Genomic DNA, 15,064 nt, shown 5'->3' with positions numbered 1-15,064 from the left:
CGCCACCTCTTCCTCGCCAGCTGCTGCTCACAGGGTCCGCAGCAGGGCTGAACCGCTGTTGCCCACAGGAACCACCAGTTCCTGCACATACTGTCAGTACCTTCCCCTCCCCTCTAGGTGTGTGGGATCCCCTCCCAAATCAACTGCCTGCGCCCAAATCCTTAACTCAAGGCCTCCTTTTGAGGAAACCCATGTGCAGTATAGAGGAATGAGCTAAATGGAGACCAAGGTGATAAGGGGGGTGGCACCTGGGCAGGCAGGGGGGACCAGCTCAGGGAGAGGCACTGGGGTGCAGGAGGTCGCATGGCACTCAGGGTGGTGCAGCATTTGGCGTGGCATCTGCAGGATGCAATGTTGTAGGGACCTCAGCTTCCTCCTCCGAAGGGGACAAACACTTCAGTCATCATTTCCTGGCCTCCAAGAAGTGTGGAAAGAGGAGAAGGGGCTGGAGGAGAGAGCCGGGGCCTCTCCAAGGATGCCGGATAGGGCGCACCCTGGCGTCATCATCAGTCCTAGGTCCATGGTGACCAAGAGACCAGCTTTGCGTATCCTGAGAATCAACCACAAAAGGAAATATCCCCCTGTCCTGGCTTCTTGCATGATTTGGATCAAGCTAAATATTTGAGAACTGTGCTCTTGTGCAGAATGGGAATATTACAGCGTCACATGCTGCAGTTTATTTAACCCAGCCGCTAAGGCAGCCAGCTCCCAGGTTGTGCACTTCAGAAGCTAGTCCACCTCCGGGAGCCTCAGCTTCCTGATCTGTGTTACGCAAATAACAGTAAATGGAGAGAATTCAATGAGACAATGCATAGGGCATGAGGCTCTGGCTACACTAAGTGCTCAATTTTCAATATTTTAGAAAGGCAGAGTGACAGAGAGGGAGAGAGAGATCTTCCATCCGCTAGCTCACTCCACAAATGCCAGCAACAGCCAGGACTGGGCCTAGGCTCCCTGGTGGTGACAGTGTTGGCCCCAAAAGGGGGTGGGGGGATGGGAGGGGTGGGGGAGGGGCAGACAGGCCTCTCATTGCCCCGCTCAGGCACAGCTTCTGAGTAGCAAGGCCACCAGCTGACACCAGACTGAAGGGAGACTTCTGAGGCTCTGGGAGGCTTCAAAGGCACCTCCAGGGACTTCCAATTATCTATTTATCCCAGCAGGCCTGTTCCCCCCAGTAGGACTGGCAGGAGGATAGATACGTGGTGTTCTGGTCTCAGCGCCCGTCTCCCAGAGCTGGGGATAGGGAATCCCAGTCACTTCTCAGGCCGTCCAGGGGGACAGGGTGAGGCGGCCGGTGAGCAAGATGATCGCTCTCCCCAGGGCTCTGGAGGAGCAAAGTGGGTCTGCTGGAAGCAACCGTGCGGGAAACCAAGCTCTTTCAGCAGCAGGTCCGGAGACCCAGCGCTATGGGTAGTCAGGATCCGCCACCCCAGCCACAGGGCAGAACTGCTCCTGGTGCCTCTGCCCCCTTCATGCATCCTCCCTGTGAGAGAGCGACGCACACCGGCGCTCAGCAGCCCTGCGGCAACCTCCTAAACTCTCCCTGTGGACCCCTGGAGCCAGGTCAGGCTCACGCTGGCCCAGCCTGACCTGGCTCCCAGATCCCCTCGCCGCTGGCTGCTTCTTCCTGTGCATCTCTGCAACCCTTCTCTGACACCCTCCCTCCCCACGGGTAAGGGGGCTGTCTCCCTCTTCCCGGCCCACCATTCAGCCGCCAGCCTACCCAGGAAGTGGGAATCACTTGGTCAGGAGGACCGGATCCCTTGGTGGAGACAGCCTTGTGGCCTCTGCCTCCCCAAGCCCCTTGGCCCACTAGCTGACTCCCGCCTGCCTGGGCAGGGCGGTGGAAGGAGAGGCGAAGCGGGGGGGGGGGGGGGGTCCAGGCCCCAGAGAGGAGGAGAGAGACGGGGCATTGAGGGTGCAGGAGGAGGGGAGGAGGGGCCGCAGGACCTGGAGTGTCTCAGGCCCTCCCAGGGATGGGGTGGGGGAGGGGCGGCGGGGAAGCAAGCCTCCCTCTGGAGTTGAGCTCCGAGCTGCTGCCTGGGTCACCGCTTCCTGGAATCTATAAACCAAGCCTGAGGACGGCAAAGGAGCTTCCAGGGCCGCCGCGGTCCCACAGGACCCTCTCCGGTGAGTGTGACCTGCTGCCCCAGTCTCAGGATCCCTCGCACTGCCTGGGCCCCCGATGAGCAAGAGGGAGGCCCTGCCCCTGGCTCCTGGGTGACTGCTCAGCGCTGAGGTGGTCAGCAGCCAAGGTGCAGGGACACACAGGTCTGTCTGCATTCTGGGGGTGGGGGGCATGAGGTGAGGCAGTGACCTCAGGGCCATGGCCTTGCCAGGCCAGTGCAGGCCTGATCCACCCCAACCTGATCTCCCAGCTGCTCCATGCAGTCCTGGGTCCCTTGGGGGATAGGGCTGCCACAGGGGCCCTGGCTTTGGTTGGATCCCACATAGCACCAGGAAATGTTTGCCGCCAGGGTCCTGAGCCTCACAGCTGTGTGGGAGACGGCAGGCAGTCCTGAGAGCCTTCTAGGAACAGGAGCTAGAACATGAGCTTTGCAACCTAGGACGTCCTGGGGCTAGACAGTTGTAATGGGGCAGAGTCATACCCAGCGGCCTCCAGAGGACCTCCGGGGCCTGTGCTCCTCCAAGAGCCGGAGATAGTGGGGAGCTGGCACGTTTGCTCCTTCATTGCTGAGGTTAATGGGCTGTCCTGCTGTTCCCTCCCCAGCCACGCGCCATGTGGCCGGTCTTGCTGTTTCTGCTGCTGCCGCCCACGGTTCTGCGCCCTAGCCGAGCAGAGCCGTCCCAGGGCAGGGTCCCGCTTTTCCGGATCACTCAGTTCCCCTGGGGTAGTGCTGGCAGCAACGCCACGGGCTCGCCCTGCGAGGGGATTCCCTCCGCGGGGGCCACGGCCTTGACCCTGGCTAATCGCAGCCTGGAGCGCCTGCCCAGCTGCCTGCCACCCGCGCTGCGTAGCCTTGACGGCAGCCACAACCTGCTGCGCTCCCTGAGCGCGCCGGAGCTCGGCCACCTGTCGCAGCTGCAGGTGCTGACGCTGCGCCACAACCGCATCGCCACGCTGCACTGGGGCCCCGGCGGGCCCGCCGCGCTGCACTCGCTGGACCTCAGCTACAACCGCATCGCCGCGCTGCCGCCGTGCGCCGGGCCCGCGCTGCGCAACCTTCGCGCGCTGACGCTCGTCGGGAACCCGCTGCCGGCGCTGCAGCCCCGGGCCTTCGCCTGCTTTCCCGAGCTACGGTTCCTCAACCTCTCATGCACTGAGCTGGGTCGCGGGGCCGCGGAGGCCATCGCCAAGGAAGCGTTCGCGGGGGTGGACGGCGCGCCGCTGGCCACGCTGGAGATCCTGGATCTCAGCGGCACGTCCCTGGAGCGCGGTAAGTCTGGTGTCCTGCCCGCTGGGCGTGGCTGCTGGGGCCAGGGAGGGCTCTCCCAAGGGATGACCTCTTCACCTAGTTCATAGTGGAACCTCCAGTTAGCTCCAGCCCCACTTCCGGAGCAAGCCAGCGGTGTCTGAACGGCCACACAGAGGTTAATGCCCAAGATGTGGGAACTCTTCCAATCTCCACATCTGAACCCAGGCATTCCAGATCACTGTGTTCTGCTGCTCCCGCCATAGCTGGAAACGTGTGTGTACAATGGAGACGGGAATCCTTGGCTTTGGGGCTGGTTAGTGCATGAACTTGGCACCAGGCAGTTAGCATTAGGTGACCTGTGATTGTTGAAAATTTCAAACACGGCACAGGGAGGGAGGTGAGGTCAAAGGATGCCCTATATTTGGTGTCCTTTGATTCACAAGATTGGTTTTGTTACTTTAAAAAAAAAGATTTTATTTATTTATTTGAGAGTCACAAATACAGAAAGAGAAGGAGAGAGAGAGAGAGAGAGAGAGAGAGAGAGATCTTCCATCTACTGGTTCACTCCCCAAATGGCAGCGACAGCCAGGCTGGGCCAGGCTGAATCCAGGAGCCAGGAGCTTCTTCTGGGTTTCCCATGTGGGTGCAGGGGCCCAAGCACTCGGGCCATCTTGCATTGCTTTCCCAGGGCATTAACAGAGAACTGGATTAGAAGTGGAGCAACAGGAATGGGATGCCAGCATTGCAGAAGGAGGCTTAACCCTCTACCCACAGCGCCCAGCCCAATTTTGTTACTTAAAAATAAAAAATACCCTTCATGTGTCTATAACCACCTGTTCTACTACAGACACAGAGAGAAACCAGGAACAGAAATTACAGCGCACAAGGGGCACGTTCTCCCTTTATTAGCAGGGCTCCAAAATGAGGTCTGGGAGCCTCTCCCAGCCTTGCTTCCCCTCCCCTCCTTATTGATTTGCCTTTAAAGTCCCCCACCCTGGAAGCCGTCAGTGTATAGTCAGCCTACTCTGTGTGTGGAGTTTAAGAAGCTGGGGCAGCAGCAGCCTTGGAGACAGTGTCCTGGGCTCAAGTCTCAGCTCTGTCTCTTTCCACCTGTGGGGCCTTGGCCAGTGAGCTCTACCTCTCTGGCTTTGGGAGCTGGGAGAGAGGAATGACTGATTCCCCCGAGGGCCCTTCCAGCTGAGATAGCCAAACTTCTGGGGTTTCCAGAGCCCCTGGCTGTGCCCGTTCTTGGCAATGACCTTCCCCGATGCTGTGCTGGCCTCCTGGGCTTGCTCCTTCCTGGGCAGTGGACAGGTGTCTTGTGTGTTTCAGTGGAGTCCGGGTGGATGCGAGACCTGCCAAACCTCACGTCCCTCTACCTGAGGGGGATGCCCAGGCTGAGGACCCTGGAGGGGGACATTTTCAAGATGACGCCTCGCCTGCAGCACCTGGATTGTCAAGACTCCCCGGCACTGACCTCTGTCCACACAGCCATCTTTCAAGATACTCCTCGCCTCCAGCTTCTTCTGCTGCAGAAGTGAGTGTTTCAGAGACACATCTCAGTCGCATGGCCAGCAGTTGTCCGTTACGCTGTGTTGAATTTTACAGAGCCTGCTGGACCTTACTTTTTTTTTTTTTTTTTTTTTTTTTTTTTTTTTTTTTTGACAGGCAGAGTGGACAGTGAGAGAGAGAGACAGAGAGAAAGGTCTTCCTTTGCCGTTGGTTCACCCTCCAATGGCCGCCGCTGCAGCCGGCGCACCGCGCTGATCCTGGCAGGAGCCAGGAGCCAGGTGCTTTTCCTGGTCTCCCATGGGGTGCAGGGCCCAAGCACCTGGGCCATCCTCCACTGCACTCCCTGGCCATAGCAGAGAGCTGGCCTGGAAGAGGGGCAACCGGGACAGAATCCGGCGCCCCAACCGGGACTAGAACCCGGTGTGCCGGCGCCGCAAGGTGGAGGATTAGCCTATTGAGCCACGGCGCCGGCTTGGACCTTACTTTTTCTCCCATGGTCTTCCCAGTCCTCTCTGGGGTTTTGTTCTTCCTCACCCCCTGGGTGATATCCTGAGCAGGTCCCAGATCACCCAGCCAGCCTAGTCACTGTGCAGCTCAGACAGGCCACAGTAATGTTAACCTCACCAATGCTTGGGCTTTTCAAGTTTCTTTTTGGCTGAGCTGGTAAGTGTGCAGTGGAAGGGGTGATGAGGACCTCCGGGCTCTCTCTGTCTGGACCCACCTCCTTCTCCACGTTCAGTGCTTTCCAGGGCCTGAGCAGGTCCAGGATATCAGGAGGAAGGCTAAGAGGATGGAGAGATCTTACATGCAGTTGGGACCTGAGGTTGGTGCCCTCTGGCCAAGCAGATGTCCAATGTGTTCTTGCACTTACTCTTTTTGTCCTAAGATTTATTTATGTGAAAAGCATAGAGAAAGTGAGAGCAAGAGAGAGAGAGAGAATCTTCCATCCACTGGTTTATTCCCCAGATGGCCACAGCAGCTGGGGCTAGGTCAGGCCAAAGTCAAGAACCTGGAACTCCACCTGGGTCTCCCACGTGGGTGGCAGGGACTCAAGTAGTTGAGCCGTCTTTTTATGCTTTCGTAGACACATTAACAGGGAGCTGGATCCGAAGCAGAGCAGCCGTAGCTTCAACCAGCACTCTGATAAGGGATGCCAGTGCTGCAGGCAGCAACTGAACCCACTGCATCACAATGCCGGCCCCTATGCTTACTCCTTTTTCCCAAGAGCAGCACTGTCCTAACTTCTAGCAGGAAAAGGACTCATGTGAAGACGATCCCAATGCTCCCTCTCTCCTTTGGGATTCACATATGGGAGCCGGGAAGCAGGCACCTTTGTGCTCCTGTCAATCCCACTGGAGCCAATTCTGTTTTCTCTGCTAGCTCTATGTAGCCTCTTGCCCTTGGCTTTCTCACATGTGAGTCAGACCATGTCCTTGTATCCCCCAAATCCTGAGGGACATCAGGGGTCCTGAAGCCCCTTCCCTCATTTGGCTTAAGGAGTGAGGTGGCTTCCTTGGGCTCTGGGGAGCATCTCCCTTCTGCCCATGTTGTGGTCAGGGCGAGGACTTTATGGAGCCTCCAGAATGGTCTTCAGTGCCCGGTTTCTTCTACCTTCGGATCTGGTCTCATAGAGCTTAAGGATGAATGATGGGTCAGTAAACCCGCCTCTCAGTCCCTCCCCTTGATCTGCACAGGGGGTCTAGTATCGCCCTTCAGCACAGGGAGGCCCTCAGGCATTATTCTCAGCCTTTTATAGTTTCTGTTGAACTTGAGCCTGAAATAATCCCATTTTAAACATCCTGTTATTTGACACCTTTTTTTTTTCTGTGACATTGACCATGTATAAAATATTTGAAATGGAAATAATATTAAATCTTAGTTCAGCTATGAGATTTATGCAGGCCAACCCACTTGGAACCTGATCTTTTTTAAAGAATTATTTACTTATTTATATATTTATTTATTTGAAAGGCAGAGAGAGTGAGAGAGAGAATCTTCTATCCACTGGTTCACTCCCCAGATAGCTGCAACCGCCAGGGCTGGGCCAGGATAAAGCCAGGAGCTAGGATCTCCATCCTGTTCTCCCACATGGGTAGCAGGGACCACTGAGGGCATTATCCACTGCCATGCAAGCACATTAGCATGGAGCTGGATCAGAAGCAGAGCAGCCCAGGTTTGAATCAGCACTGTGCTGTGGGATGTTGTTGCAGGTGGCAGCTTACCCTGCTGTGTCACAGCACTGGTCTTGTAGCCTGATATTTGTCAACAGGTAATAATAATACCTTTCCCACCTCCCTTCAGGGCCCAGTGAGATAATGAAATGAAAGCGCAACAGAGCTTTGCAAATGTTGTTAGATGAAAGTATTGTTATCGGTTGAAATCCCTGGAGAATCTCAGGGTAGGTCCCATTTTACACAGTGCCTCCACCAAAGATGGGATTATTCTTCCAAAAGAAGGATCAGTGAGGCACCTTCAGGAAGAACGTGGTTGGTCCATGTCTCGAAAGCTCATATGTGTGGGTGTGGCTTAAGTTCCAATGTTAGTGGCATATGCACATGCCTAGTGTTGCCAACATGGAGCTGTCACCTTCCCACAGACAAGAAGTGATAGAGCAGATCTGGGTGGCACTGCTTTCCTCGTCCCAGGCATCAGCATCTGCTCCCAAGCAGTATGAGGAGGGAGGTTACCAGGCAGGTGGAGGAAAGCCATCCTCTGATGGGAAGAGACTTGAACATAAAAGGCACCTCATGTTGCTCTGATCAGTTATAATGGAAGCCTTGTTAAAGAGGCAAAATCTGGGAAGACCAGTAGATTCTGGGAGTGGGGAGAGTTGAGACCAAATATTCTGGGATTCTAGGGGAGACAAAGGAGAGAGCCAGGAGTGGCTCTGCCATTGTGAGGTGTGGTAGACTCTGCAACTCTGGGGACACATCCCTTTGCCAGGTGGTTGCAGCTCCTCTCCCATTTCATGGAGTTTCTGTCTCCACCTCTTGAAGCTGAGGTTGGCCAGATGACTTGCTTTGGTCAGTGGGACATTACCCAGTGTGATGTAAGCAAAATCCAGAAAGACTTGAATGTTGGAGCTCACCTTCTCCTGCTGTCGGGGACCCCTGCACTACCATGTGATAGCCTGGGCTAGCCTCCTGGGTGAAGAGGGACACGTGGAAGGGTCCTGGTGCACTTGTTGATGCTCCAAGTACATCAGGCCTCCTAGATTGACAGGCCCAGCTGAGCTGGCCCAGGCCACAAGAACCACAAAGCAGGAGCCAACCTATGGGATCATGTGAAAGAATATTGATGCTTTCAGCTATGTGGTTTGGGGAATATTTTCTACCTAGCAAGAGCTAACTGACGCTCTCCAGTGAGGCATCTTCCAAAGCACTGGGGTTGCGTGCCATCAGCTGCAGTCTGGCTTCGACAGTGTATGTTCAGTTGTGCTGTCATTGAGACTGTCTGTATTTCTTGTATCTGGTCTGTAAGTAAAGAGTCTACTTTTGTGTAGAGATTTACATCCATGAACACTTTCATCATAGAGGACTCTTTTATATCACCAGCGGGCAGGGGCATATGGTCCCCTTTTGATTTGGAGGATGATATTGATTGATTTGGATTAGTATCTTCATTTCAGATGGCCATAAATAAATAAATAAGATAAATAAGTCCAAGGTCATTAAGGGTTTTCTGCAAAGCAATATCATTTAGTTTCTAATAGCATGGTGTTTTCCTGTGACGCTGCCATGCCCCTGGGAATATAAAGCCTGATTTAATTGATTTTGTGTGTGTGTATTTCAGCTGCAACTTGAGTTCTTTCCCGCCTTGGACCCTAAATTCCTCCCAGCTCCTATCCATCAACCTCTTTGGCAACCCCCTCACTTGCAGCTGCGAGTTGTCGTGGCTCCTCGCGGATACAAACAGAACTGTCCTCAGCAGGTAATACTCTTAAGATGGCAAATGGCAGAGGGGCCAGGGCTAGCCTGCAGGAGCTTCAGCTCTCCCTGCTTAGCTCGCACTCTGGTCACTGTGTCTGGACAGGGCGGCTGTCCCCAATGTGGTCACATAGTAAAGGGGCAAGGAGCATGGAAAAGTAGAACTGGGACGATTTTTTTAAAAAAAATATTTATTTATTTGTTTGTTTATTTGAAAGGCAGAGTTACAGAGAGGCAGAGTCAGAGAGAGAGAGAGAGAGAGAGAGAGGGAGAGAGAGTGGTTTTCCATCCACTGGTTTTCCATCCCCAAATGGTTGCAACAGCCAGCCGGGGCTGAGCTGATCCGAAGCCAGGAGTCAGGAGTTTCCTTCAGGTTTCCCACATGGGTGCAGAAGCCCAAGCACATGGGCCATCTTTCGCTGCTTTCCCAGGCCATAGCAATGAGCTGGATCTGAAGTGGAGCAGCTGGGACTGGAACGGGCACACATATGGGATGCTGGCACTGCAGGCAGAGACTTAGCCCACTATGCCACAGCGCTGGCCCTCTGGGATGATTTTAATGGACCAGGCAAGGAAGTGGCTGGCACTCCTCACTTCTACACGCACTGGCCAGCAGTCCATGAAAAGGCCACACCTAGCTGCCAGGGAGGCTGGGAAATACTGTCTAGCTGGGTACCCAGTGGGAAAGACAGCTAGCTGGTCTCTGCCAAGGAGGTGTTACTGTTGCCCCATTTCACAGATAAAGGAAAGGGGAACCCAAAGAGATGTTGAAATTCATGCAGCCACTGGATGGAGGAGGCAGGAAACATCTTCCTCCGAAACTGTTACTAACCACTGGGCTCCTGTGCAAACCCAGTGTAGAGCCCGGCCTCCTGGTCCTGGGCAATTCAGCCCAAGGCCAGTAGCTTCCTGTGAGGCAGGGAGGAGAAGAACTGTGGAAACTGAGGGCTAGATGAGCTGTTTCTGCAGTGGGGAGCCATACCCAGGCTCGCTCCCCAGGTGGGGCTGGGCTGCTGGACACCCCAGATCCTGAGCACCAGCTGACTGCTCCTCGTTGGGAGACAAGCCACCAGCTTCGTCCTGCGGGGTTCTTTTCTTGCCTCCCTCCCAAGCCTGGCTGTGAAGTGGGGCCCTGTCAGGGTCCACCCCCACCCCAGGCTCTTTGCAGTCAGGTTTCACTGTGGTGCTAATGAAGAGCTTCCCAGGGCAGCTTCTTGAACCAGAGCCTGGCTTCATACTGTTGATTTTAGATGAGTTTCTTAGCCTCTCTATGCCTCTACCCTCTCATCTGTAAAATGGGAAAAGTAGTGCCTGCCTAAGGTAGAGCAGATTAAATTAGTCGGTAGGGGAAATCGTGAAGAATAACCCTAGCACATGGCGAGAACTCAAAATGTTAGCTACCGCAGGTGGAGCAGCCCTGCTCTGCGTCTCAACTCCAAAAATGCTTCAAGTCTGAAATTTTCTGAGCATCGACATCACAAGTGGAAAATCCCACTCCATGAAAACTCTGTTGCATGCAGAAAATTATTGTCAAATATTGTATAAAGTCACCTGCAGGTTATGTGTCCATGGTGCGTAAGACACTTAGATGAATTTTGTGTTTAGACCTGAGTCCCATCCCCAAGATACCTCATTATGTAGATGCAAAAAAAAAAAAAAAAAAAAAAAAAAAATCCGGAAACCCTGGAAACGCTGAAGCATCTCTGAGCGTGAGGGTGAACGCCCTTGCTGGCGCTCACCGCCAGGGAGCAGACAGGTGGGAACCGAGTAGCGCAGTGGGCGCTGCCGCGCACAGAGCTTGCCCGGGTTAGGCCCCGCCCTTCGCAGGCCCTGGTGTCTCGGATAGTTAGTTCCTCTTGCTGAACTTGCGTTTCCTCTCCGCCCCGTGGGAGTGGTGACGGGAGGAGCCTCGGGTGTCTGGAGTCTGTAGCAGGGGTACCGCAGAGGTGTGCTGACAACGCTTGGCGGGAGGTGACGCCCGCACTGAAGATGTCTCGTACATCCCTGAAGCCGGACAAGGTCTAACTATTGACTCCCCCTCCTCTCCCGCCCCCTTAGGGCAGCAGACACCAAGTGCGCCCCCGCTGCGGGATCCAGTGGCCCCTTCCCGGCCCCTCTCTCCCTCCTACAGCTGCACGTCGTGTGCCAGACGGACCAAAGCACCACCCCTCTTGCTCCAAATGCATCCTCCTTCCGCGGCTCCACCCACGCACCATCCATACGGGGGCTCTCCACCGGCTCCACTCAGTCTGCAGGGGGCCAGCGGAGCGTCACCAAGGCGCCCTCGCTCCCGATGGCTCCTCTCACTGGAGCTGCGGGGCCGCCCAGCGCCATCGGGGAGGGGACCGCCGCCTGCACCCCCAGCCGCGCAGAGCGGTACAGCAAACCCAGCGTCCCACCCAGGGCTGCCAGCACAGCCGAGAGCCAGTTCCGAGGAGCAGCGGCACACGGTGCGCACCTTGTCCGTGAGCCTGGCAGTTCAGCCACGTCCACGCCGCCGGCCAGCCAACGCCCCGGACCGGTCCCTGCTTGGCGGGACCCTTTGGGCACGCCCCAGCCCCAGTCGAGGACGCGGGCAGGCGCCCAGGCTCCCCACGCAAGCCCTTCCCAAGGCGAGATCCCAGTCTTGCTGTTGGACGACTACAGTGACGCCGAGGAGGGGACGTCGGCGGAGGTGGGGGCACCTCCCCGCGACGTGGAGTGCGATTACCACCCCTGCAGGCACCTGCAGACCCCGTGCGCAGAGCTGCAGAGGCGCTCGCGGTGCCGGTGCCCCGGCCTCAGCGGGGAAGACGCCGCCCCAGACTCTCCGCGGCTGCAGGAGGTGTCCGAGACGACCGACACGTGGGCGCTCGTCCGCTGGTGCGCCCCCAACTCGGTGGTGCGCGGGTACCAGATCCGCTACTCCGCGGAGGGCCAGGCGGGGAACACGTCGGTGGTGGGGGGCATCCCTGCCACGGCCCGGGAGCACCCGCTGTACGGGCTCGCGCCGGCCACCACCTACCGCGTGTGCGTGCTGGCGGCCAACCGCGCGGGCCTGAGCCGGCCGCAGGCCTGGGGCATCAGGAGCCCGTGCGCCGCCTTCAGCACCAGGCCCAGCTCGGGGCTCATCCTGGCGGGGCTGTGCGCCACCAGCGGCCTGCTGCTCGCCTGCAGCCTCGTGCTGGCCGCGTGTCTCTGCAGGCGGTGCCGGACGCCACGGCCCCCGCAGCCACAGGACACGCACCTGGTGGCCTACCGAAACCCGGCCTTTGACTACCCGCTGAAGCTGCAGACCCTCAGCTAGCCCCGCTTCCACCCTCCCATCGAGCTCCACTGGGAGCAGGAAGGAAGGCGCAGAGGCTGCCAGGGGCGGGCGAAGCCAGCACGCGGGGAGATTGACAGTTGCCCAGGCCGAGGGACAGCTGCTGGCCCTGCCTCCCACGTTCCCAGAAACCTGGCTGTTGGCGTCAGACCACCCCCTCCCCATCACTGCAGGGAACATTGGGAAAAGGTTGCGTTTATAAGTTAGCTTTACTGCCTTTTCCTAAGACTGAGTGCTCGCTGTCTAGAGGCCCCCCCCCCCTTTTAATTAGAGAACCCCACAGCTCTATCTAGAAGCCTAAGTCCATCAAACAATGCCTTAACCATTCTGTGCCATCATCCTGTATGAAGAAGGCCCACGGAGACTTCTATTGGGCCCTACCTCTACCACTGTTGGTAATGTTGAAACAAGCATTGAGTTGATACAGAATTGCAAACTTGGGACTTAACAGAGGGGTGATTTGTGTCTTGGTGTTGGATGTGTCTACTACACACGTTTTCACTTCTATACAGTTAGGTGGAAACTACTGAGGCTCTATTTCTAGGTTTCAATTTTCAACATTAGCATTTGTTAGTTTCCTATGGCTGCTGTAACAAATGACAATAAACTGGGTGGCTTGAACAACAGAAATTTATTTCCTTGCTGCGAGCATTGTGGCACAGAGGCTTAAGCCGCCCCCTGAATCTCATGAGCACCAGTTGCAGTCCCAACTGTCCCACTTCCAGTCCAACTGGAAGTGGACTGGAAGTGCACCTGGGAGAGCATTGGAAGATGGCCCAAGTGCTTGGGTCTCTGCCACCCATGTGGGAGATTGGATGCAGTTCCAGGCTCCTGGCTTTGGCCTGGCCCAGCCTTGGCTGTTGAGACCACTTGCGGAGTGAACCAGCAGGCGGATGTCCCTCTCCTTCCCCCTCTCTCTGTAACTGTGCCTTGCAAATAGTCTTTTAAAAAGCATTTATCTTCTTACAGCTCAGGCCAGAAATCTGACATCAAGTTATCAGCCTCAAGGCTCTTAAGAGTTGCCTGTGCCCTGCTCCTGGCGGTGCCGGCTGCCAGCCTTGGGGCTCCTCGGCTGGCACACCTCACTGCCCTCTGTGCTACACCATCTCATGGCCACCTCTGAGTCCATGGTCACACTTCCTTTCTCCGGTAAGGATACCGTAAGTCACTCGGTTAAGGCCACTGTAATCCTGACTTAATTACATCCACACAGACTATTTCCAAAGGTCACATTCCCAGGTACTGGAGGTTAATTTTGATCTTCTGGAGGAACACAATGTAACCCATAATGACTCATTTCTGCTATAACAGAAAAGATGTCAAGTTTTCATCCTTTCTTCAAAACAAAGCACAGAAGCCATGCTATGCTGCAGAAGCTGAGCCAGTTCCTTATGACCTGAATAACTGCACTGCACTGTTACTTTGTTGAGGGTTTAAGGTCCCGAGTTCCCCAAATGCTAAGGTGGATCCTCAGTTTTATTACCAATGGAACCAAGAGAAATGGACTACATTTTTGCAGATTTCCCCCAGTTCCTGCTTAAAAATGGCAATGCAAAAGCCAAAAATGTGACTAAGTGGTGTCAAGTCCTGCGACGTGTCATTAAATGTTCCCAGTGCTTGCTTCAGCCTACCATTGAGATTTGTATCTATTCTGTGGCAACACCAAAATGAATTTACATTGTTTTGGGTCTGTTATGTACGTATGATTATGCTTAATTTAATTCCAACTATAAACTTAATGTACTTTATAACAATTCAGTACCCAAAAGCCTGGGACTTGAATACTTGATTCATCCTCCAATTGACCCTAACAGCCAGGGCTGGTCTAGGCTGAAGCCTGGAACTCAGTCTAGGTACGGACCCAACTTCCTGACCTGATCTGTTGCATCCCAAGATGTACATCAGTAGAAAGCTGGAATTGAGTAGAGACAGAACCTGAACCCAGGCCCTCCAATATGGTATGCAGACATCCCAAGAGGCATCTTACCCCATGTGCCAAACTGTGGTGGAATGAGAAGGCCATGCCAAGATGGCGCACGCACGCGAGTGTCAGTTACGCAGGAATGGCTTCGGAACCCACCTGGCAAAAGAGCCTGCCTGGCAACAGGCAGTGAATGGTTAGGGCATAAACCACCCCTTGACCGGATTGGCTGCCTTGGCTATATAAGCTGTTATACCAACTGAAATAAACGAGTCTGTAGGCTGCTCGTCTCTGGCCTGCTTTCACCTGACTCCCGGTGTCTGTGTGGTGACTCCACACCTCTTGCCCCCACCGCACTCTTCCTCTTAGAACGAATCCACAGCAACACCAAATGCCAACCCCTGGATCATTTTTCTTTTTTTTTTTTTTTTTTTTTTAATTTTTTGACAGGCAGAGTGGACAGTGAGAGAGAGACAGAGAGAAAGGTCTTCCTTTGCCGTTGGTTCACCCTCCAATGGCCGCCGCGGCCGGCGCGCTGCGGCCGGCGCACCGCGCTGATCCGATGGCAGGAGCCAGGAGCCAGGTGCTTTTCCTGGTCTCCCATGGGGTGCAGGGCCCAAGCACCTGGGCCATCCTCCACTGCACTCCCTGGCCACAGCAGAGGGCTGGCCTGGAAGAGGGGCAACCGGGACAGAATCCGGCGCCCCGACCGGGACTAGAACCCGGTGTGCCGGCGCCGCTAGGCGGAGGATTAGCCTAGTGAGCCACGGCGCCGGCCTTGGATCATTTTTCTAAGGGTTGAGGTAGAAAAAGGCAGAGAAAGAAGAAAGAGAGATTATCGTCCAACCACTGGTTCACTCCCCAAATGGCTGCAATGATCGGGGCTGGGTCAGGCCAAAGCCAAGTACTTCATCTGGGTCCCCCACATGGTGGCAGGGAACCAAGTACTTGGGCCATCTTCTACTGCTTTCCCAGGCACATTACCAGTGAGCTAGATCGTAGGCAGAGCATCTGGGACTGGAAC

General features: G+C 55.4%; 1 protein-coding gene across 1 annotated transcript; it reads left to right on the top strand.

The window, feature by feature from the left end:
• Positions 1-1,993: 1,993 nt before the first annotated feature.
• LRRN4 (leucine rich repeat neuronal 4) lies at positions 1,994-12,386 on the top strand. Its single transcript, XM_008256295.5, has 5 exons — positions 1,994-2,130; positions 2,732-3,398; positions 4,710-4,914; positions 8,682-8,819; positions 10,874-12,386. Exons 2-5 carry the CDS (start codon positions 2,741-2,743, stop codon positions 12,099-12,101), a joined length of 2,229 nt encoding a protein of 742 aa, XP_008254517.3. The 5' UTR covers positions 1,994-2,130; positions 2,732-2,740; the 3' UTR covers positions 12,102-12,386.
• Positions 12,387-15,064: the final 2,678 nt, after the last annotated feature.

This window comes from Oryctolagus cuniculus, chromosome 11, assembly GCF_051225735.1.
Source record: "Oryctolagus cuniculus isolate XC-2025 breed Fujian yellow rabbit chromosome 11, ASM5122573v1, whole genome shotgun sequence".
Taxonomy (NCBI): domain Eukaryota; kingdom Metazoa; phylum Chordata; class Mammalia; order Lagomorpha; family Leporidae; genus Oryctolagus; species Oryctolagus cuniculus.
Note: the sequence above shows the minus strand (reverse complement) of the source record. Positions and strands in the feature narration are given on the sequence as shown.

Coding starts and splice junctions, on each gene's coding strand:
- LRRN4 (XM_008256295.5), top strand. CDS start 2,741: ATGTGGCCGGTCTTGCTGTTTCTGCTGCTGCCGCCCACGGTTCTGCGC. Junction 4,915..8,681: donor CAGCTTCTTCTGCTGCAGAA/GTGAGTGTTTCA, acceptor TGTGTATTTCAG/CTGCAACTTGAGTTCTTTCC. Junction 8,820..10,873: donor AACAGAACTGTCCTCAGCAG/GTAATACTCTTA, acceptor CCGCCCCCTTAG/GGCAGCAGACACCAAGTGCG.